General features: G+C 36.6%; 1 protein-coding gene and 1 long non-coding RNA gene across 2 annotated transcripts; both read right to left on the reverse strand.

Annotated features, from left to right (window-relative positions):
• Positions 1-2,465: 2,465 nt before the first annotated feature.
• On the reverse strand, positions 2,466-6,904 carry LOC126815573 (uncharacterized). Its single transcript, XR_007677983.2, has 4 exons — positions 6,713-6,904; positions 5,886-5,987; positions 5,304-5,576; positions 2,466-2,641 (listed from the first exon to the last, which is right to left on the reverse strand). It is a non-coding gene; the product is annotated as an uncharacterized LOC126815573 (long non-coding RNA).
• Positions 6,905-10,758: 3,854 nt separating this feature from the next.
• On the reverse strand, positions 10,759-15,602 carry LOC126815572 (uncharacterized). The gene is made up of 4 exons (XM_056099757.1): positions 15,487-15,602; positions 13,575-13,664; positions 12,428-12,670; positions 10,759-11,424 (listed from the first exon to the last, which is right to left on the reverse strand). The coding sequence occupies exons 1-4, from the start codon at positions 15,545-15,547 to the stop codon at positions 11,273-11,275; spliced, it is 546 nt and encodes a 181-aa protein (XP_055955732.1). The 5' UTR covers positions 15,548-15,602; the 3' UTR covers positions 10,759-11,272.
• Between the last annotated feature and the right edge of the window lie 3,789 nt (positions 15,603-19,391).

A 19,391-nucleotide genomic window follows, 5' to 3' on the forward strand; every position in this document is an offset into this window, starting at 1 on the left:
GTCTGTCTTATTCCAGTTATTTCTTTGCCGCCGTTTGCATGGTAATTTATGAGGATTATATGTAAATTTACATTCTTTTGATGTATATTCGCGATTTTGTCATCCTCACAACTAAGTGAAATCGTACCTTTGAAAATGTGCAATGTAATAAACAAACTTTATATTTTCGTGGCGAAGCAATCATATACGTATAATTAATAATAATGTCAATATGAAGGCACTTAGTTTAGTGGTTGTCTGTAAACAATATGACTATGATTTTTAATGGGTCCCACGAATATTAATGACAAAGAGTTGGATCGATTGCCTAAACACGTAATGTTTTTTCACCCAACCAAGCGGAACTCAATTTGTTCATATGGAAGAATCACGTCTTTTAGATTGTATTTCTGTCAGTTCTGTCAGTTCATGAATAATGAGCCTGGTTGTCGAACAAATTCAACCACGAGAGGGTACGGGCGAATGATTTAACGCGCCGCGTTAGATAAAAAGGTCTGTCATTGAGTCAAGTGAAATGGTTTCGACTCCCCGTTTGTACATGACAATGAGTAGGGTCTCATGTTCATCCTCGTGGGTTGTCTCCCGGTCCTCCTGTTTCAATCCCATTGCTAGAGACCCCTACGCGCAAGCGAATTATTGAAGCTAAATTGAACCATACATTACAAAATGGCGATATACCACATAGCTATTTATTTAATTAACTCGGCAAAAATTGTATTTTAGAGATAAAATCATCAGAACAATCATAATATGTTGACATATTAGCAACTTAATATTGCGGAATCTCTCGCGCTACTGACCCCTATACCCTTCCATAATAATCAACTCTCGGTGCCATCGGGTTCTCTACATTTTCAACGCATTTAAACACGTCGCTCAGAATGAAGTATTTTGACCGAAATGTTCAAGATATTCCCTTTTCATTATCTAGTTTCAACTGTTATAGCGCTTTAAATAAATCTTACTTTATGCATCTTTAAGTGGACTAATAATTTACTTTGCCGACGAGACAACAAAACGTCGCTAAAATGGCAATCCTGGCCTTTTTGATCGACAGGTTGTCATTCCAGACGATATTATTTATTAGCTCAATATGTGCAATTTGCGCAAACAAAATTCAAACATTACATCACTGCTTGATAAGTATTGGTGTAACCTTTCATTTCATTGGCTTATTATGTTCAGCTTGCCATGCACTTATTATACATACGTTATGTTAATAAACACATGACAAGGGGGATTGGTTCGTATGGGAGTATTACTCAGCTAATTTATACTGTCTATTCTTGACGATATCTAATAAACGGGTCAACAGGATCTAAGTTTATTCATCCGTTTAAAATTTATATTAAAGTTTGAATTAATATTTATTTACAAACACCTGTAACTATTACTCATATCATATATTGCGATTATTCAGATTCAAAATGAACGATTTTTAAATTATTCAGAAAATTCATTTATCCATTCTTTAATAGCGAGAGAGAGAGAGAAATGGGGTTTAACTTCCACTCGACACAAACTAGGTCATTTCGGGACTAACACAAGGTTCAATTTATTTCATTAGTTCGCTTGCGCGTAGGGGTCTTTAGCAGTGGGAGGAAACCGGAGGACACCCACGAGGTTGGACAGGCGACCCAATTCCACGTACAACCGGGGAATCGAAACCACGCCAATTGACTCAATGACAGACTTTACGATACAGCACGCACGTGCTCACCATTCGGCCACCCCTCCCTTCTTTGTGGTAGTTGTGGCGGGGGGGGGGGGGGTAAATGATATTCACTATTTATGGAAACATTGGCGGAAAATAATTAGTGTTACAGACATATAAGTGTTACAAAATATGTATTAATATAGATTAATATTGGCCATCAATAGTTACTCAAAGTGTGTCCAAAGTAAATTGAAATATATTGTTTGAATTCGATATTAGATCTTTTCGGATTGTATGAATAAATCGTGATCACACTGATCATGTTACACGACATGAAAGTCAACGTTTTAATATTCCAACAAACCACCTAGATACCGGTCCATAGAATTTTGGTTCATTTTTGCCATAGTTTGTACATTCAGACAACTATATATATAATTCGCATGTCAGACGACCATTAAGACAGGAGAGTGTAGCTTTCACTGTTCACACGCATTATAAGAAATGCCACCATTAATAATATTCCACTGAAACCTATTGATATACCTATGCCCTAAGAATGCAAATGCCTGCAATTGAAGCCAAACCATTCAGATGGCCACGATAAACCAGCTAATATGCCTTTCAAGTTACGCTGCTTTCTAAAAAAAGCCGGTGATCGCTAAACTTAGTCGTAACTCTGAACGCAAGCATAGGGCAAATAAACCAGTTTAAATATCCCAGCTCGCTACCTGTGATTAATAATCAGAATCACAAGTAAATAAACAAGAAAATAGCAATAATATTTGGATAAATAAGAACATTAAAATTTTATGGAATCAGGTTATATTTATTTTTTGCCACTGATGAAAACCGATGAACGTAAAATTGGTCCGCAACTTCTTGTTCCACACCGGTTTCTACAGCATTTTCTGGAAGTGCTACAGTCACCATCCTGTGTACACTGTCCACTACAGCTTATACTGCGTGCTCGATCACAGACTCCTGAAAAGATATCAACATTCAAATAAAATATGATTGTCTGTTAGTGTGTCAGCTTTTTGTTCAGAACTTGCAAAAAGAGAGTTAGATACGGAGTTTAATATCATATTCATACTAATATTCATAATAATCAAAAGCACTCGTATTGAAACTAACATGAAATCGTTTTTATTATTCTACAGACTGAGCTTATGAAGACATACAGTGTGCTATGAAGGCAGTTTTGCCCGGACAACGGCACTGCGGCATACTCTTATATTGGATGCAAGCGGTCAAGGTTTCTTTTACGTACACGCCAATGTGTATACGGAACCTTGTTTTTTTTGTCCCATCCGAACGAATATACGTTGGAATCACGCCTTAAAATCCTGATCGACCACCGGGATCGAACACGGGAACTCCAGTTTAGCAAGCCAACTTCTTATTCACTGAACCACGGCGGCACCTTCTTATTGAAACAGAAATATTCTGTTAAAATAAACATTGGCCATTTTAAGTTTACATGGATTTACATGGATTTTACACGCCATTTTCGTAACTAAGACAGATGTACATACATCTGTGTGTATCTGAATAACAATAGCAACGGGTTTTATTATCAAAATATATATTATAAGTAATTTTTGTGGCTACAGATTTGTAAAGTACAGCACAGCACTGTATAGAAGGTTACTTCATAATTTTGGGAAATTCCACCTTTCGGAAACTATAATGCATGCAATTTTCGCATACACATTACTGCTGATTTAAGATCGAAATTAATGTAATTTCGCTTAACCATACAATAATATCGAAACGAGTATAAGCTTCGACATGTTTTTTTTGTTTGTTTTTTTTTGAAAAAAAAACACGTCGAAGCTAATACTCGTTTTTGAAAAAAAAAAAAAAAAAAAAAACCCCAACAATATTTGTATTCAGCTTACACACACAATATTATCTTGAATATTCAAAGGGTTAACCTCTAGAACATTTTAGAATTCAAAAGCTTCTTAAAATAGTACATATTATGGATGTCTGTATTGTATACATTTATTCTGGTAAATATTAAATGGGCTATTCATATCAATAAATTCAAGTATAAAAGAATTATTGTTATGTTGTTACCAACTGCCCATTGCTTATGTTTCTGAATAATCTAAATTTAATTTTAAACCTTTATTTCATATCTTTATGTCGTCAGATCGAAAAATATAGAAGGCTACTATCGATAGGGATCCCTATTAGTCAGTATATTAATTAAATCGTTACCCATAAATAAAAACGTATCGTCTTTATTTGTACTTGAAAACGATAAGAGAATACTCGTCAAAACGTCGTGCTATATGTCTATCCTAAAGTTTTTATTATAATAATAATCTATCTTGTATAGCGCTGGTACATTCAGTAGAACTGCTCAGTGGCGCACAAATTAATAACTTAAAACACTCCTTAAAATTTAAAAGTAAAACTGAGTTTAAAAAGTTAATGATTAATAGCACTATAAAAACATTTAAATCACTGATTAAAAGCCATATTAAAATAGTGTGTTTTGAGATTCTTCTTAAAACTTGAGGCAGAACAACTTTGTTTAATGGAAAGGGGCAATTTATTCCATTCTTGGAGGGAGGCGAAACAGAAAGCTCTTTCTCCAAATTTTGTGTTTGTTTTGTGTGTTTTGAGTTGTAGTTGATTGGATGACCGGAGGGAACGTTGGGGAATGTATAGATGGATTAGATCTTTAAGGTATTCCGGAGAATTAGGATTGTTGAGGCAGTTATAGGTGAGGGTGTTGATTTTGAAACATATTCTGTAATTCATAGGTAGCCAGTGTAGATCTGCAAGGATTGGAGTTATGTGTTCTCTAATGTTGGTTCTTGTGATAATTCGGGCTGCTTTATTTTGAATAGACTGTAGTTGGTGGATGAGATATGATGGTTGAATTTGAGTAGTCTAGTGTAGATGTTACGAAGGCATTAATGAGCAATTTTGTAGTATCAATGTCTAAAACGTTTCCGATTCTGCCGATCCTATAGAGATGGAAGTTCGCTTTCTTGCAAATGGTAGAAACATGTCTTTTCATTTTCAAATTTTCATCCAAGAGCACTCCAAGATTACGGACACAGTCTGTAGTTTCAATGTGTACATCACCAACCAGCACAGAGTTGTGCAAAGACAGTTTTGTTTTTGAAAAGAAGATAGCCTCCGTTTTGTCATCATTTAGCTTGAGGAAGTTGGACTTCATCCAGTTACGAAGGTCTTCTATACATGCCTCCAGTTTCGCAAGGTTTTTGTTGTTAGCATCTACCTCAACATAAAGTTGAGTGTCATCTGCGTACATGTGGTGCTCAAGATCGTGACGTCGCATTATGTCAGCAACTGGTGTAGTGTAGGAAGTAAACAGCAGTGGGCCGAGTATGTTATTAAATATATAAATTACATATTGTCGAAGGAGTAAACCAAGTGAAATTTCACGAAAATATTTTAAAAATGCCGATAATCCCCAATTTTGAAACTGACTGGGTATCCAACTTAATCCCCACAATCCGATTGTGAATATGTCTGGCCTAAACAGGAAGTCCTGCACAATTCAGCTACACCTCTGGCTGATTATCATTTAAGAGACAACCTACGTTGCTTACTTTTAAGAAATCAGATGAATGACATTAACATTAGGTGTTCTATTTACCTGAACGTGTTATTGTTACTGGTATTTGAAAGGATTGTGAAGCAGATTGGATGGATGGTGTGGTTTGACGATTCGTACCATCAACATCAACCACAGTTCTAGCAGTAGTAGTAGTAGTGGTAGTAGTAGTAGTAGTTGTACCAACTTGGTTGTTTGCATGTACTAAGTTCTTTCTTCTAATATAGAATGGAAACCAATTGTAGTAATTAAAGGGCTGGTAAGGAGTACGACAATATCGGCCTGGACACCACCCTACCTTGCAGCACATTTTTCCTACAAAGATTCAAAAGGGTAATTTTAATGCATATATTTATTTTATTTCGGAAAATACTCTTAGGATATTTTTTATTCGCTTGTACGTAAGGGTCTTTGACCGGTGGGTGGGTTAGTTGGGTTAGACATGCGACAGTATAAACTTATTATTAAACCTTTGACCTGGATGCCCCCATTTATTAACAGCCGTCCCAACCAACGGACACACTGAAGTATTTTGTCCCATCGAATCTCGTTATCTCGAAAAAATCCGTTGGTATATAAAATAATATAAGAATGGCGATAGAATGTTATTTAACAGATACATACCACTACCACATCTATTTTTATCTCCGCATCGTTGGAGTGAACTGCTCCCACAATGTGGGAGCCTATTAAACCATCTATTGGGACATCTTTTGCCCCACCAGGCTACAAAACAATTTAACAATAAAAAATTCGGTATCTATATATCCAATTTCTTCTTACCATATCCAAGTTTTAATCAACCTCTTATATGAGCGTATTTTGGGATTTCTTAAAATTTAAGATGCATTATGCAAGAGCTACGCCTGTTTACTTCATGAATTTTACTGGCTTCAAATGATGTATAAATTAATTATTATTTAAACATCTTCTCACATGACAAGCCCATACTTAATGCATATGTACTAATTTAGATGGTGTGTAGTATTTAACCAGCATATTTATATTTATAATTAAGATCAGATTTTTGAGTTGATATCTTTATCGAAGTTATAAACACTCTTATTATAAGTACTAAAACCAGTTGTGTATAATTAGATATTGTCTTATATTATTCGAAAGCTAAAAGTACCATACGTGTTCTATGTATACTGAGGCTATTGAAAACTTAAACAAAATGAATGACTGTAATGAGGTTTAACTCTCTACTGTTCTCGTGGGCATACGTCATGAATTGTTCTATGAAGGAATTTTACCTGGACAGTAATTGAATTCCAACTGGCGATGGTTATTTTACTTGAACGTTAAGGTGTACAGGGACCTTCGTTTTTTGTCTTATCCGAACGACTAGACTTCATCGGCCAACACCAGTATCGAACCCCAGACTCGGCTAATGAGCCACTGTGACTGTGATTATTTACAAATCAGAAGAATATTTAAAAATATGTTACCTGATGTTGATACGACAAACACTGCTAACAATACACAACAAACAATAATTTTCATATCCATCGGGTATGTATGTTATGACAACTCGGTCTGTTAAACTTCTCACTGCAAACGGATGTTATGTATGCACAAGACTATATAACAATGTCATTTATATACCTTCGACCCGATACGCCAGCATGACAAACAAAATTTACACCTACTAGCTAATACTCGTCATCGTCAGCCCAGTGTTAAAAATACTTTCCCACAAAAGCATTTATCGGGTGGTTATTTCCAATAAAATTATGGCAAATTTGGTATATATCGAAAGTAGAAACATCCAATCTTACTAGAAAAATACTGGATTCCCTGAAAACACCCATGGAGCGCATACAGGACAAATATGTAAGGGTTTCCCTAACCGGCAACCTGCTCAAGTGACGTCAAAGGTTGCACGCGAAGATTGGCTGCTCGCTCAGCGTTAGGGAGCTCTTGATGTATATGTTGATAAACTTGATAGTGACCGAACTAGGAAAAAGCGAAAGACTTAAACGTACAGCAGTTCCTGAGATAAAAACAACGGAAAAAGAAGTGGGCAGTGGATAATCCGAGAATTTAATTAGGCTACGATATTTATTGCAAACGGCCAGCGATTGAAGACAATATCGTCTTGTATATGCAATGAATTTTCCCCAGGCTTCGCACCCGCTGCTAGTTTCCGTGTCAGCCAAGTTACGTGATACAAAGATGACTTCTTTTACTAGATCTTTTAATACTATAACACATACTTATGGAAAAAGGCTACTATTTATTTTGGGCGACGTAACACAGGCACCTGTAACGTGGAAATATTTCAAAAATAACATTAAGCTATCACTAAGTATATGTCTAAAGTCTGTTACGTCCATGTTCGTAATCGAGATTATCAAATAACTGGTCTGATTCCAATTTCTAACTAGGGGCAAATGACTCGCCTGAAACCCATTCTCTTTCAGTAGATATAATAATATCAAGGTGAGAAACGGGTTCACGACTCTAGATTCCGTCAACCAGACATAGTCACTAAATTTCGCTAGGTATACAATCGAGTCTACGATGACTTTTTAAAATTATCCACGTGACCCTCTTTAAGGAGACTTTTTTGGGGTGTGTGTGTGTGGGGGGGGGGTAGATTAGAGATACAACAAATTCTTTGTCCTTGTTCTATAGTTTTTTTTGTGGTGGAAGTATTTAGGCTGACGTGGAATGCTTTTCAAATACTAGTAGTTTCGCGGGGCATTCTAGATATTGCAGATGTTTTATGAGAATGACAATTTAATAGTTGATCTAATTCGCCAAACTGTTCATAAATCGGTCCCGTAATGTCTTTATCTTTAGCAATGGCAAAAGTAAAGGTACGACACAGTACTACTGAGGTGACGTACGCCTTTTTAAAAACATTCTCATAAAATGTAAACTAAGATGACGGGAAATTACAGTTATTCTGCCCGTCTTTCACCCATTATGCTTTTAGTGAACGTATTTGAAACTTTTTTCCGTTACCTCTCGGATTATTTTCTCGCACACTAAAAACGACTTCATCTAACACAGTGTTTCCAAAATGGGCGATAATAAGATATGAGGGACTGGTGACGAAAAGGTAAGGGCGCAATATATTTAAACTAGACCATTTGTAGTAACATTGGTACCTCAAATACTGACAGAGATACGCTCTCTTGAATATCGAAAAAATGTTGGAGAAAACTTTCGCAAATCTATGATGCTAAAACTAATCGAACGAACTTCCGAATTTCGAAAAACTGTCAGCGAGAGGCCCTATGGGATTCGTCAAAAGAATCCAAAAATGAAAACCCAACGAAGATCCGTTGAGAAATAACCGAGATATGGCCATCTTTCGTCCTGTCCGTAATACTATTCCTGTTTGTCAAAAATAACCCAATTTATATTCAATAAATAGATCCATGGAGGTCAACTTCATCTACGTTGGAAGAATGTTTGCACCATGTACAGTTTTGGCAGCAAACTCTGACTAAATTCCACAAAACAATTAATACAGACACTTACGAAAACAATGATTATCTCTTCAATTCATTATTGTTCGTTTGTCTAGTATACCGTTGTTTGTAACCCTACTACTTGCCACGTACAAGCAGTGGTGGCGCCATGGGGGGGGGGGGTATTTGCCCTCCCATAAATCTGGTCTGCCCTCTGTTTGCCCCCCCCCCCAATAATTTAAAGACATAAAACAAAATATTTGTGATATGTTTCGCTAATCAATACCTTCTACATACGCTGATTAAATCCCACATTCCCACTCGGTCATAAACTTGCATGTTGTAGAGATTTCTTACCGAGCCCATCCTGTTGTAAACCTACTATAAACAATAGCACGTGAACCAATCAATGTCAGAAGTGCTTTTTCCGATCCTCAAAGGTTTTAGGGTATGGGTTCAAAGCGGCAAGAACATTCATTCACTTTGCTTCACTCACTCCGTTCGTTTGACACCCCCCTCTCTATTAGAATAAGCTAGTGATTTGTCGTCAGGCGGTATCTGATCAGCTCTATTTATCTCGACGAGCAGTGCCTAAAATACTTATAGACTGTAAAACATTTCTGGGGGAGGACCCCATATCTCTAGTTAAGCTTGCGCCTTTGCCGCCTTAACCTTGGACTTTGCCCGAGCTTTGCCACTCCTACCACCGACAGCTGACACCGCCACTGCGTACGAGTATGCCTAGAAACCACGCCACTTGACTCAAGGAAATAGCTTGTGATCTAGAGCAGCCCCCCCCCCCCCAGTTCCACCGGGTAATATTGGGCTGTGTGGAACATGCTAGAGTCGATTTGTAGCATACCTGACCGGTTTGGCATTATGATTATAATGTTGAAAACCGCATTGAAACCGTGTGATTTTTTGCCATTTGCGATGGGTGCAAAAATTCAGGAGGGGGGCTCAAAAACTCAAAACCATGACGCAAAGCTGGTCATTGCGACCCTCTCGCTTAGCCCCACTTCTTGTGAGGTGCAGGTAATGAGAGTACTAAAGCCTAGCTCACAACCCGCCGTACGTGCTACTACGGGATCACCCTCAATATCCCCAGTGGTCTCATTCCGTTCCACTCCAATAACCCCTTGGTTAATCTATGGAGGAGACACGTATTTTAATTGATGTTTGCGCCATTTGTATCGACTAATAAAATAAATCGTTAAATACATAAAAAAAAGTGAAATAAAAACAGCAACTTTCCCATCACAGAGTTTTGTTTACATGTTACTTTTTTCATATTAAATTCTCATTATCGAGCGAACAAGACGCTATGTTGTTGACGACGTCAACCATCTTCAATAGAAGGCTTGATCTCGCTTTAACTACGTACATCTTATCAAGGCCTTCACGTAATACCCTACATATTTCAGCACTAATTTCCATTGGGTGCAAGCCCAACTTTTGAGCCTATCAGATTCCCCGATCGTCGCGAATACCAAGTCTCGGTGTTTCAAGCTAAAATGTCTACCTGTGATAATCGAGTTGCAAAGTTCAAGGTTCATTCAATGTCAAGGTTTCCGTGGAGGTTGCGATGTCACAACCTCTTATTGAACGCTACTTCTCACGTGTCTGTAGATAACATAGCTATAAGTTCGGGAATTGTGAAGTAAACAAGCAACGGCCAGATGTTGTGAAACTCGCAGTCGTTGCTTCAGGAACATGATACCCGTCACCACACGATTAGCAGACATCATGTTGGCACGTTATAAGAAATTCGCTGGACGACCATGACTGCAATGAAATTTGAGTAAACCCGTGCATGAGACTTTCGCGTCAATTTTCAGCCAATTTCTTGCGGCTTGTCGGCGAGCTGCCAAAAACGTTCAACAGTTGTGAGCTATAGGCTTACGCTTAGGGTTCTTTAGCAGTGGGAGGCAATGGGAAACTCCACGAAGTTGGACACGCGATGCAAACGAAATCTGAGGGTTTTTTGAAAAAAGCTTTTATTGAACATAATATAAAACATTATCAATTGCCGGCATGCTACATTCATATAAAATAACTTAAACATAGTGCAAGATAGTTTACAAAATAAATACTACATGGATATGAATTTTATATACAATATTAAATGTATAATATACAAAAACAATAATCATAAAAATATACATAAATTACGAAACGAAACAGTTTTCATAAAGTAAACCTTTCTTAATTGAAATCCACATTTAGAAATTAAAAGCTATCGTAATCTAAATCATTTCCAATCTGAAATCAGTTGGGGTGGGTTCAAGTCAAAAGAAATGTATGTTACAAAAAGCAAAGCTGACTAGTAGATGGAGCATTTCTGATGAAATATTAATTTTGAAGAATGCAATTCCTCAATCTTTTGAGTCGGTTTTATTTTGGTTAGAATGAATACACCGACCCACTAAATACCCATACTTATATATTGCTGAGAGAATTATCAAACACAATATATGTAAATGAACACCAATAAGGTTAAATCAAATATGGATTGACAAGAACGTCAGGTTCGTTCAAATTTTCTAGACTCAAAACCACAAATATCAATCGACAATCTTTATTTTTTTATTTTTTACCGGGAAAGAAAATCGAAGATCGTAGAATTGGAGAACAGGTTCGTCTTCCACATCCGTTTAGACAGCATTTTTTAGCAGAAGGACAGTCACCGTCCTGTTTGCAACTGTTGCCCTTACACTCTCTATTTCGACCACATCGTCCTGAAATTCAAGGAAGAACATTTATAATTAAAAATTATTTGACTTATATTCTCTTGGCTATTGAAGCGGTATTTTTGTTTATACCAAAGGCAATATAAGCTCTTGCATACCTAAACACATTACCGTTTCGCAGACATACAAAAATTTAGTTGCGCTCCGAAATGGCAACAGTGACGCTCGCGCATTGGATCTCTTACTGGTGCAATCGATAAAAACATCATGTTGCTAAGTTTGTGATACTTGTGTGACGTTCTGTAATTTCTCAGGCTGTTAAAGTTTACCATAACCAGTTGACGCTGGCAGTAACACTATATACAGTTGATTACGTACAGCATACGCAGATCTCTATTATTAATACTTGTGTATGGTAACCCGAATACGCATATGTCTAATCGAATTTAAACCTAATACATTTTGTGTGCTGAATATTAAAAAGTATGTTATACAAAGTTTATAAAGTAAATTGAATAATAGTATTATAAGGTTACAGATTGGTTATTGCATTCTAAATAGTCCTTATCGTTAAAGAGGGCCGCGGTAGCTCTGTGAGTAAGTCGTTGCCTCGCTAACCTGGAGGACCCGTGTTCGATCCATGCGTTGGCCGAGAAAGTTCATTTGGATCATTTGGTTCCCCCTTGTCAGTGGCGTAGGACGAAGGGCCATGCAATGGACAATGTATAGTCGATGGGATGGTACGAAAAGCCGAGGCCCAATGTACACATTGGGTACACGTAAAATAACCCTTAACAGTTGGAATTCAGAATAAGAGTAGGCGGTGGCGCCACTGCCCGGACAAAGATTTCCACATGGCACACTGCATGGCGTATGCCCATCTTCATGCCCAGTCGGATCAGAACAGTAGGGCGTTAAATCCCATTTAATTTTATCGATAAACGTTTCTCGCATACTAGATTGTATTGTGTAGATTGATACATCACGACATCATATAGTTTGTATACGTCTTACTGGGTTTATTTAAATAATGTTCAATTTTCTTAATTACCTGGACGTCTTTCTTCTTCTTGCTGTTGGGCTAGTGTGTTAACAGTTGGTACTGCTTGTTGTTGAACTGGTTCTGTAACAGTTGGTACTGCTTGCTGTTGAACTGGTGTCTGAACAATCGGTGTAGTACTAAAACCATCTGTATTAACTCTGTTGTTGTTATTTACTTGTACTTGAATTGGATTGATAGATTTCCGACAATATCTCAACCCCCAACAGCGTCGAACCACGCAGCATTCTTGATCTGCAGAAAAATGTATGTTTATCTATTTATCGGGGTTTTTATGTATTCAATGTAAAAAGAAAAGAATAGATTTAAACTGAAAGAAGAATGGGATGAGCGGTAATATGAATAAGAAATCTCCTATGTTTACTCAGAGAAAACATGAGAGTGTAAGATATGTATATACCTCTTTGATTATGGTAGAAGCAGAGCGTTAGTTCGTTAAAGAACAATATTGGTGTCAGTCATTGTCACATATGTGATAGAACTAGTTAAACACGTTGCAAATATCATTTTAATACAGAGATCATTGCCACGATATATGTATGCGTTATGAAGATTTCAGGAAAGGGAAGTGGCGAACGCAAAAGAAAACACGAGTTATCCTTCTATATAACTGACTGAAATGACGAGTGATAACAGATACACGGGTGAATTTCTGCTCACTAATAATTTCTTCGAAGACCAAAAGTTGTTATTTTACGTGAATGCTAATGTGTACACGGGAATACACTGGAAAATTTTGTGAAAGCCTGGGTCGAACACCGGACCTTCTGGTTAGTGGACGATAAGGGATCGGACAAGAGCTATATAATTAAATTTCACACAATCAGTATCTCATCATTGGATCTACCTTAAGGCGGGAAATTTTAAATGTAAACCTTATACCCGAGAAGAAAAGCAAATCAACACTGCCATTTATTTTTTTTTCAACTAATTCAAAGAAGCTTAGTTAGTCTAAATAAATTTTGTCGTAGTTGAAGATCAAAACAGAAGAACAACAAGAGTATAGTACATCACAGCGTCGATTTATGCAAATTTTGATTTATTAGGTAAATATATAATTTTAAATGTAGAAGATAAGACAGTAATAAAATGCGATATATCAATGTTAAGGGATTATGTGTTAACATAATGTACTTACCATCAAGACAGTCAGAGGTTTGATAACATCGTGAACCCCAGCTTCGCCAACAACCTGATGGCAAACTAGACCTGGCTGACGGACATGTAGCTACAAACATTAAAATAAAAATAATCAATAATTGAAAAAAAATATTTGTTAGGATTTCTGGTTATATCAATTAACAATCCTGAACTAAGATAAGTACAAGTATATTTGGAAAGTACAAGTATAAGGTAACCCTTGCAATTTATTTGCAAGCGAACAACAAAGTTATTCGCGAGAATTGGTACCAGGAGCTCTAGAGGGAGAGACATGACCTGCCTGATGCATGGCATTTCTCATTTCCCAAAGCTAACCAGAGAGATACTTTAGGCACAACTGGTTTCGGATCGGATGTCGAAGGCCACCACCTTACAAGCAACTTGTACAACAAAAAATTGTAAGAAAACGAGAAGTGATGGCAGGTTCTCTGTACAGATCAAGCATACCCTGCATCGTTTAAACGGAATATCAGACTCAAAATGTAACCTGGTCATAAACGGAATGCCATGAAAAAATAATTGAACCTATTTCAGTAACGATCACCTGGTACAGAAATGACTGACGTCGCCGTTTTAACACCACATGACGTTTGGGTCAATCATGTGACATCAACGTCGATCTCTTTTAAACATATGTTGGTCGGTTGCATTAAACATTCTTCGTTTGCGGGAAATTTAAAAAGGGTATAAAACATTTACTTTGGTAGACGCCAATAATTAATGTTAGTCGGTCTGCGGCGGACTTAAATGTAAAATAGTATATGCACATATCAATTGCATATAACGCGTTTGATCCTTGTTTTAGGAATGAATTTAGACATGGAATTATGACGATAATATATTATACAACTTATCGTGACGTGTATGTGTAATAACTTACAGCAAATATAATAATTACATTATAGATATATCGCTTGTGTGATAATTATATTTATTTATTTGTGCGTGTAAGAAAGGGTTGGGTAATAAGTAAACTCTTCTATTAATATCAAACCAGGCGATACGTTTCAAGTCAGTAGCTTGAAGCGTATATATGGTATTAGTGTCAGTGGCCTGTCGCACGAAGTAACAGTATATTGTCGCATACATAATATATTATGTCAACGCTTGGGCGATATAATATATTATGTCAACGCTTGGGCGATATAATATATTATGTCAACGCTTGGAACTAGGATGGAGGTGACTAGGCATGAACTTGCAACGATAGATTTAATTGGCGCTTTGATAACCAATGAATGCTTTGGAGACATATTTTGGCGGTATTTTCCATCATGGAATCGGTAAGTTTCGATTGTTTTTTTCTTTTCTGTTTTTTCTCTCTTTTCTGTGTCCTAACCCTAACCCTAACCCTAATCCGAAAGAAAAGTGCCCTTTTTTGAAATTCTGACATCACAGGTGCCCTTTTTCTGATAAGGATGCCCTCTTTTATTTACAGGGACACTTTCTATTGTTAAGGGGGTGGACCGGTCCCCATGGTCCAACCCCTGGATCCGCTCTGATGACGCGTACATTCCACTGAGTCTACAGGTTTAATATGCTAACACGCTTGGAGCGTCAACACAATATATTATGTCGCCCAAGCGTTGACATAATATATTATGTATGCGACAATATACTGTTACTTCGTGCCACAAGCCACTGACACTAATACCATATATACGCTTCAAGCTACTGACTTGAAACGTGCAGGGTGATCAAACAATATCAGCACTCGTCGATAAAGTAAAAAAAAACTCGGCAAAACCTCGTTCTTTATTTACATTATCGACAAAGACTCATAGGAGATTCTCTATATCCGTGGCTAATACAATCAATTATTGTACTTATATATCATTGTTTCTGGATGATAAAAGTAAAATAATATATTAAATAAAATAAGCAATTACCTCTTGCTGATTCGGTGAATACGGCTAACAATACAAAACTTAAGACACGTTTTCCTTCCATCTGAATGTTATGAGGTTGACTTTGAGTTTTGCTAAACTTTTGACAGATGATAGAGTTTAAGAATTTTATGTTTAACAGACGCTCGTATGAAACTTTCTTATATACTGTAGCCCACCTACGTCACCATGACAAGCCAAATCTAAGAGAACACCATGATTTAAAGTATTTGTGATTTGCCTGTTATGTGGGCCTTGCCCAAGGGCCATGATGAAGTAAATTTATCTTTATCAGACTAATCACGATTTTTGATGATAAAATCTATTATTTTGTTTACGTTTTTTTATAAAGGCGCCATATTTCTCAAACTAATATTTATCTTTTAAAATCTGTCATCTGTGACCTATGAAATATGGCAACTGTCATCCATCACCAAATATTTTACTTAAACATGCATCATTCAAGAACTAAATCTGCCCATTGCAGGTCTTACTTTATGCGTGAAATGATATATAAATTATTAATTAGACATTAATTAACTTACCAAGACCATAATCAACCCTTGATTCCATCGGATACTCTAGATTTTCAACAGATTTAAATATAATTTGCAGGTGATGATTTAATTTAAAATGAATAATCGAGACTTTTTTATTATCGTGATGACAATCGAGTCTACCCGATTCTTCTAACGGCGATAACTCGGCTCCGAGTGAGGTAATTTGACTGAAATATTCAACATATTCCCTGTTATTATCTAGTTTCAACTATTGTGGCGAGAACTGTCAGCTCTTTATCTTTATACCCCCGTCAGACCTGGGTGGCGTCCTTATTGCGCTGCTACGGCGACGGAAAATGGTCTCAGAGCGCGCAAGATCGCCATAAAGTGCTAAAAGCGTGGTGGAAACGCCAGATATCGTGCTGTGATCTCCATAGTCTCCAATGATCGCCCTGTCACGACGATTGCTTTGAGCATGTACAAAACAAACGCCAAGGTTCTCCGATCTGACCTGTAGAGCTGTGAGAACGCGGCTTTTTTCAAGTTTGTAATTTTTGGGACATTGTCTTGCGTTGTGTTTACTTTTGCCGGCGACCTTGTGCATAAAACTATAAATTATGACAGTTATAGATAAACTGCTTTTGAAAAATTTTTGCTTGAACTTTTGTATGTGTATAGATACTTATCTGCGAAAAATAATTATCATATCTTAAAAATCTAAACCGTCTCCCTTTGAAGACAGCTTTTTGGCTTATAAACTCGGTAATAATAAAGATTGACATAACATTTTGAATTGTTAGAAAAAAACGTTGATTTGTGGCTTTTTCTGATCACATTTAGGGTTAAAAATATTATTTGATCTAAGCATAGCTTGATATATTGTCAAAGGAAAATAACCGTTTCACTTTTTAATAGTTATTCTTATCTTTCATAAACCTAATATCAATACATTTGGCGTTTGTAGGTTTTCATGCCCATAAAAATATCAAATTATTGTTTTGTCTTTATCAAATTTGCACCATATGATACCTACAGATGTGACCAATTAAATTTATACATGTCAACATGCGTGATATCAAACATTTTCTTCCCAAATAGCAAATAGGCCTGCCTCTATATTTGTCTAAATCGTCTTTTGTAATCTCCCCCACCCACCCAGTAGTAACAGTTTACTTTGTTACTTTCATAACAGAGTTTCATTTCTATAAACTGTTATTATATCCAATTAATCAAATAATTGCCGGAAGTGACGCGATTCTGAAAAAAAATTTTTTACCTTTAAAACAAATATCTTATTCCAAAGAATATTGTATTCGTTATCTTTTAGAACAAATATTTACTAACTTAGTCATTCTTTGCTTGATAAAGAAGGGAGAACCCTCGTCGAAACGTCGCTGAAATAAATTCTTCAAGTAATTTGTATTTCATATAATTGTGTCATGTGTTATTTGCATCCAGTTCTAAACCTGTAACGGGTTATTCTTCCAGGGTGGCTTTTTCTTTCCAATCTGGTTAAAACACAGATCCTATTTCGTTTCGTTTTTATAGTTCAAAATTTCGTTTTACTTGTCTTTACTACACTTGGATCTGGAAGAGTTGTTATTTAACTCGTGTTCTGAATGGTGTCAGGGATAAGCCAATGAAACGGTCTGTTACGGCGAGCTTTATGAGTGTTTTTCACGGAACTGTGGGTAATCCACTAGTAACATCAATGCTGATTAGTTAATCAAATGTCTGACGTCATAGGGTCATAAGTCGGTCTTTTGATCCCTGACGTGACCTATCGCTATAACTGGTCAGATCTTCATGTAGTGTAGGCCATCGAAAGTATAAAAAAACGAAACGAATTATAGATCTGTATTTCTGATTGTTTTTTTCCATAAGAAGACATGATATAATAAGGTTTTTCTTACGGGAATTCTGGGATATTCTCATTTTGCGTATAGACGGTTTATAAGCAAGATAAAGTCCTCGACTTCGGTTATGCTGGGGAAGACCTCGGCCTGCTGGCCTCGGTTTTTTCCTTTTCTCAGGTTATTTTCTTCAGTCTTTCTTCCCCCAGCATTACCCCAGTCTCATGCTTTATCCTACACTTAGAATCTACCTGGTAATCTGAATGATGTCTGTTGGTATGTTTTCTCCTAGGAACTCCGAATAATGTCCAAAGAAACTTAAATCCCGCACGTTTTTATAAAGAGGATACGTGCATGGGTCATATACTGACGTCTGACACCCAGGAAAGTGGTCAAGTACACCTTTATCTGATTGGTCAGCTGCTCAGACGCTACCCCGGATTTAAACTCAGTGTACTAATATGGGCACAAGGAGGACGGTTGTCAAGATTAATTATGATGTCATTGCCCGATTTTGATCTACCTTGTTAGCCTAGATCTCGTTGTCACTGGTTCTAGCTAACGACTTCAATACATTAACCAGGGCATCTCTTAGAAAACTTAAATAACCTGTACAGTATATAGGCCCTTGGTATTAAATAGTATGCTGAAGTTGTTAGTTTAATATGACCGGGGGAATAGTCTGATTGACCTTAAAGGGCCAATCCCGATAATATTTTGGAGAATAAAAATGTTTAATTTTGTGTTAAAATCCCTTAAAATCCTCTACCTAAGAGCCGAGCAGCTAACTCAATATTTGTCATACGTTTTCAAACAACTTAAACCCATCAGTCTTCATCTGGAAATGGAGACCAGTGTCCAAACTGTATTATACGGTGTCTGGATAAAACCAGACTTTTGTTTTATAAAAATAATGTATAGGTGACATTTACCCTTCGTTATGAAGTACAGCACACGGGGCATTCACTGTATAGACTTCTAAAGTAACGGGAATCGATTATCAGGTCGCCCAACGAAAAAATTGACCAGAAATCTTAAAAGGGTTACGTGTCCGGATAAGCATTTTTGACTTTCACGTCCATACGGCTCAATATTTTGAGCTGAAATTTTGAGACAAGGTAAATACACCATTTCTCTATATTTGGGTGCTTAAATTTCATACGTACTCGGACTTTTATTTTTGAGACTCTGTTCCAATCGGGATAGTACCTTTAAATAATTATGCTATTTGGATATTGTTAAATAAAGTTGGGTAAGGTATTAAACCAGAATAACAACTTTTAGCATTACGATTCGCATTTAATATTGGGTTCCGTAGGTAAGGGTCATATAGAAGTATAACACGAAAGCTGAACTATAGTTTGAAAATCACAATCATGCTGTTAGACAAAATATCGTCGATGTCCGGGATGTATCGTATAAAATTTAAATATTCAGGGCCATGAAGAAAATTAAATTATTTTGCACAATTTTGTAAATGTGGAGGTCATAAAACTAGTTCTAAACTGAAAGTATTTCTGTGGACAAATATTTACATCTGTATAAGTAGTTATAT

This window comes from Patella vulgata, chromosome 3, assembly GCF_932274485.2.
Source record: "Patella vulgata chromosome 3, xgPatVulg1.2, whole genome shotgun sequence".
In the NCBI taxonomy this organism is placed as follows: Eukaryota; Metazoa; Mollusca; class Gastropoda; family Patellidae; genus Patella; species Patella vulgata.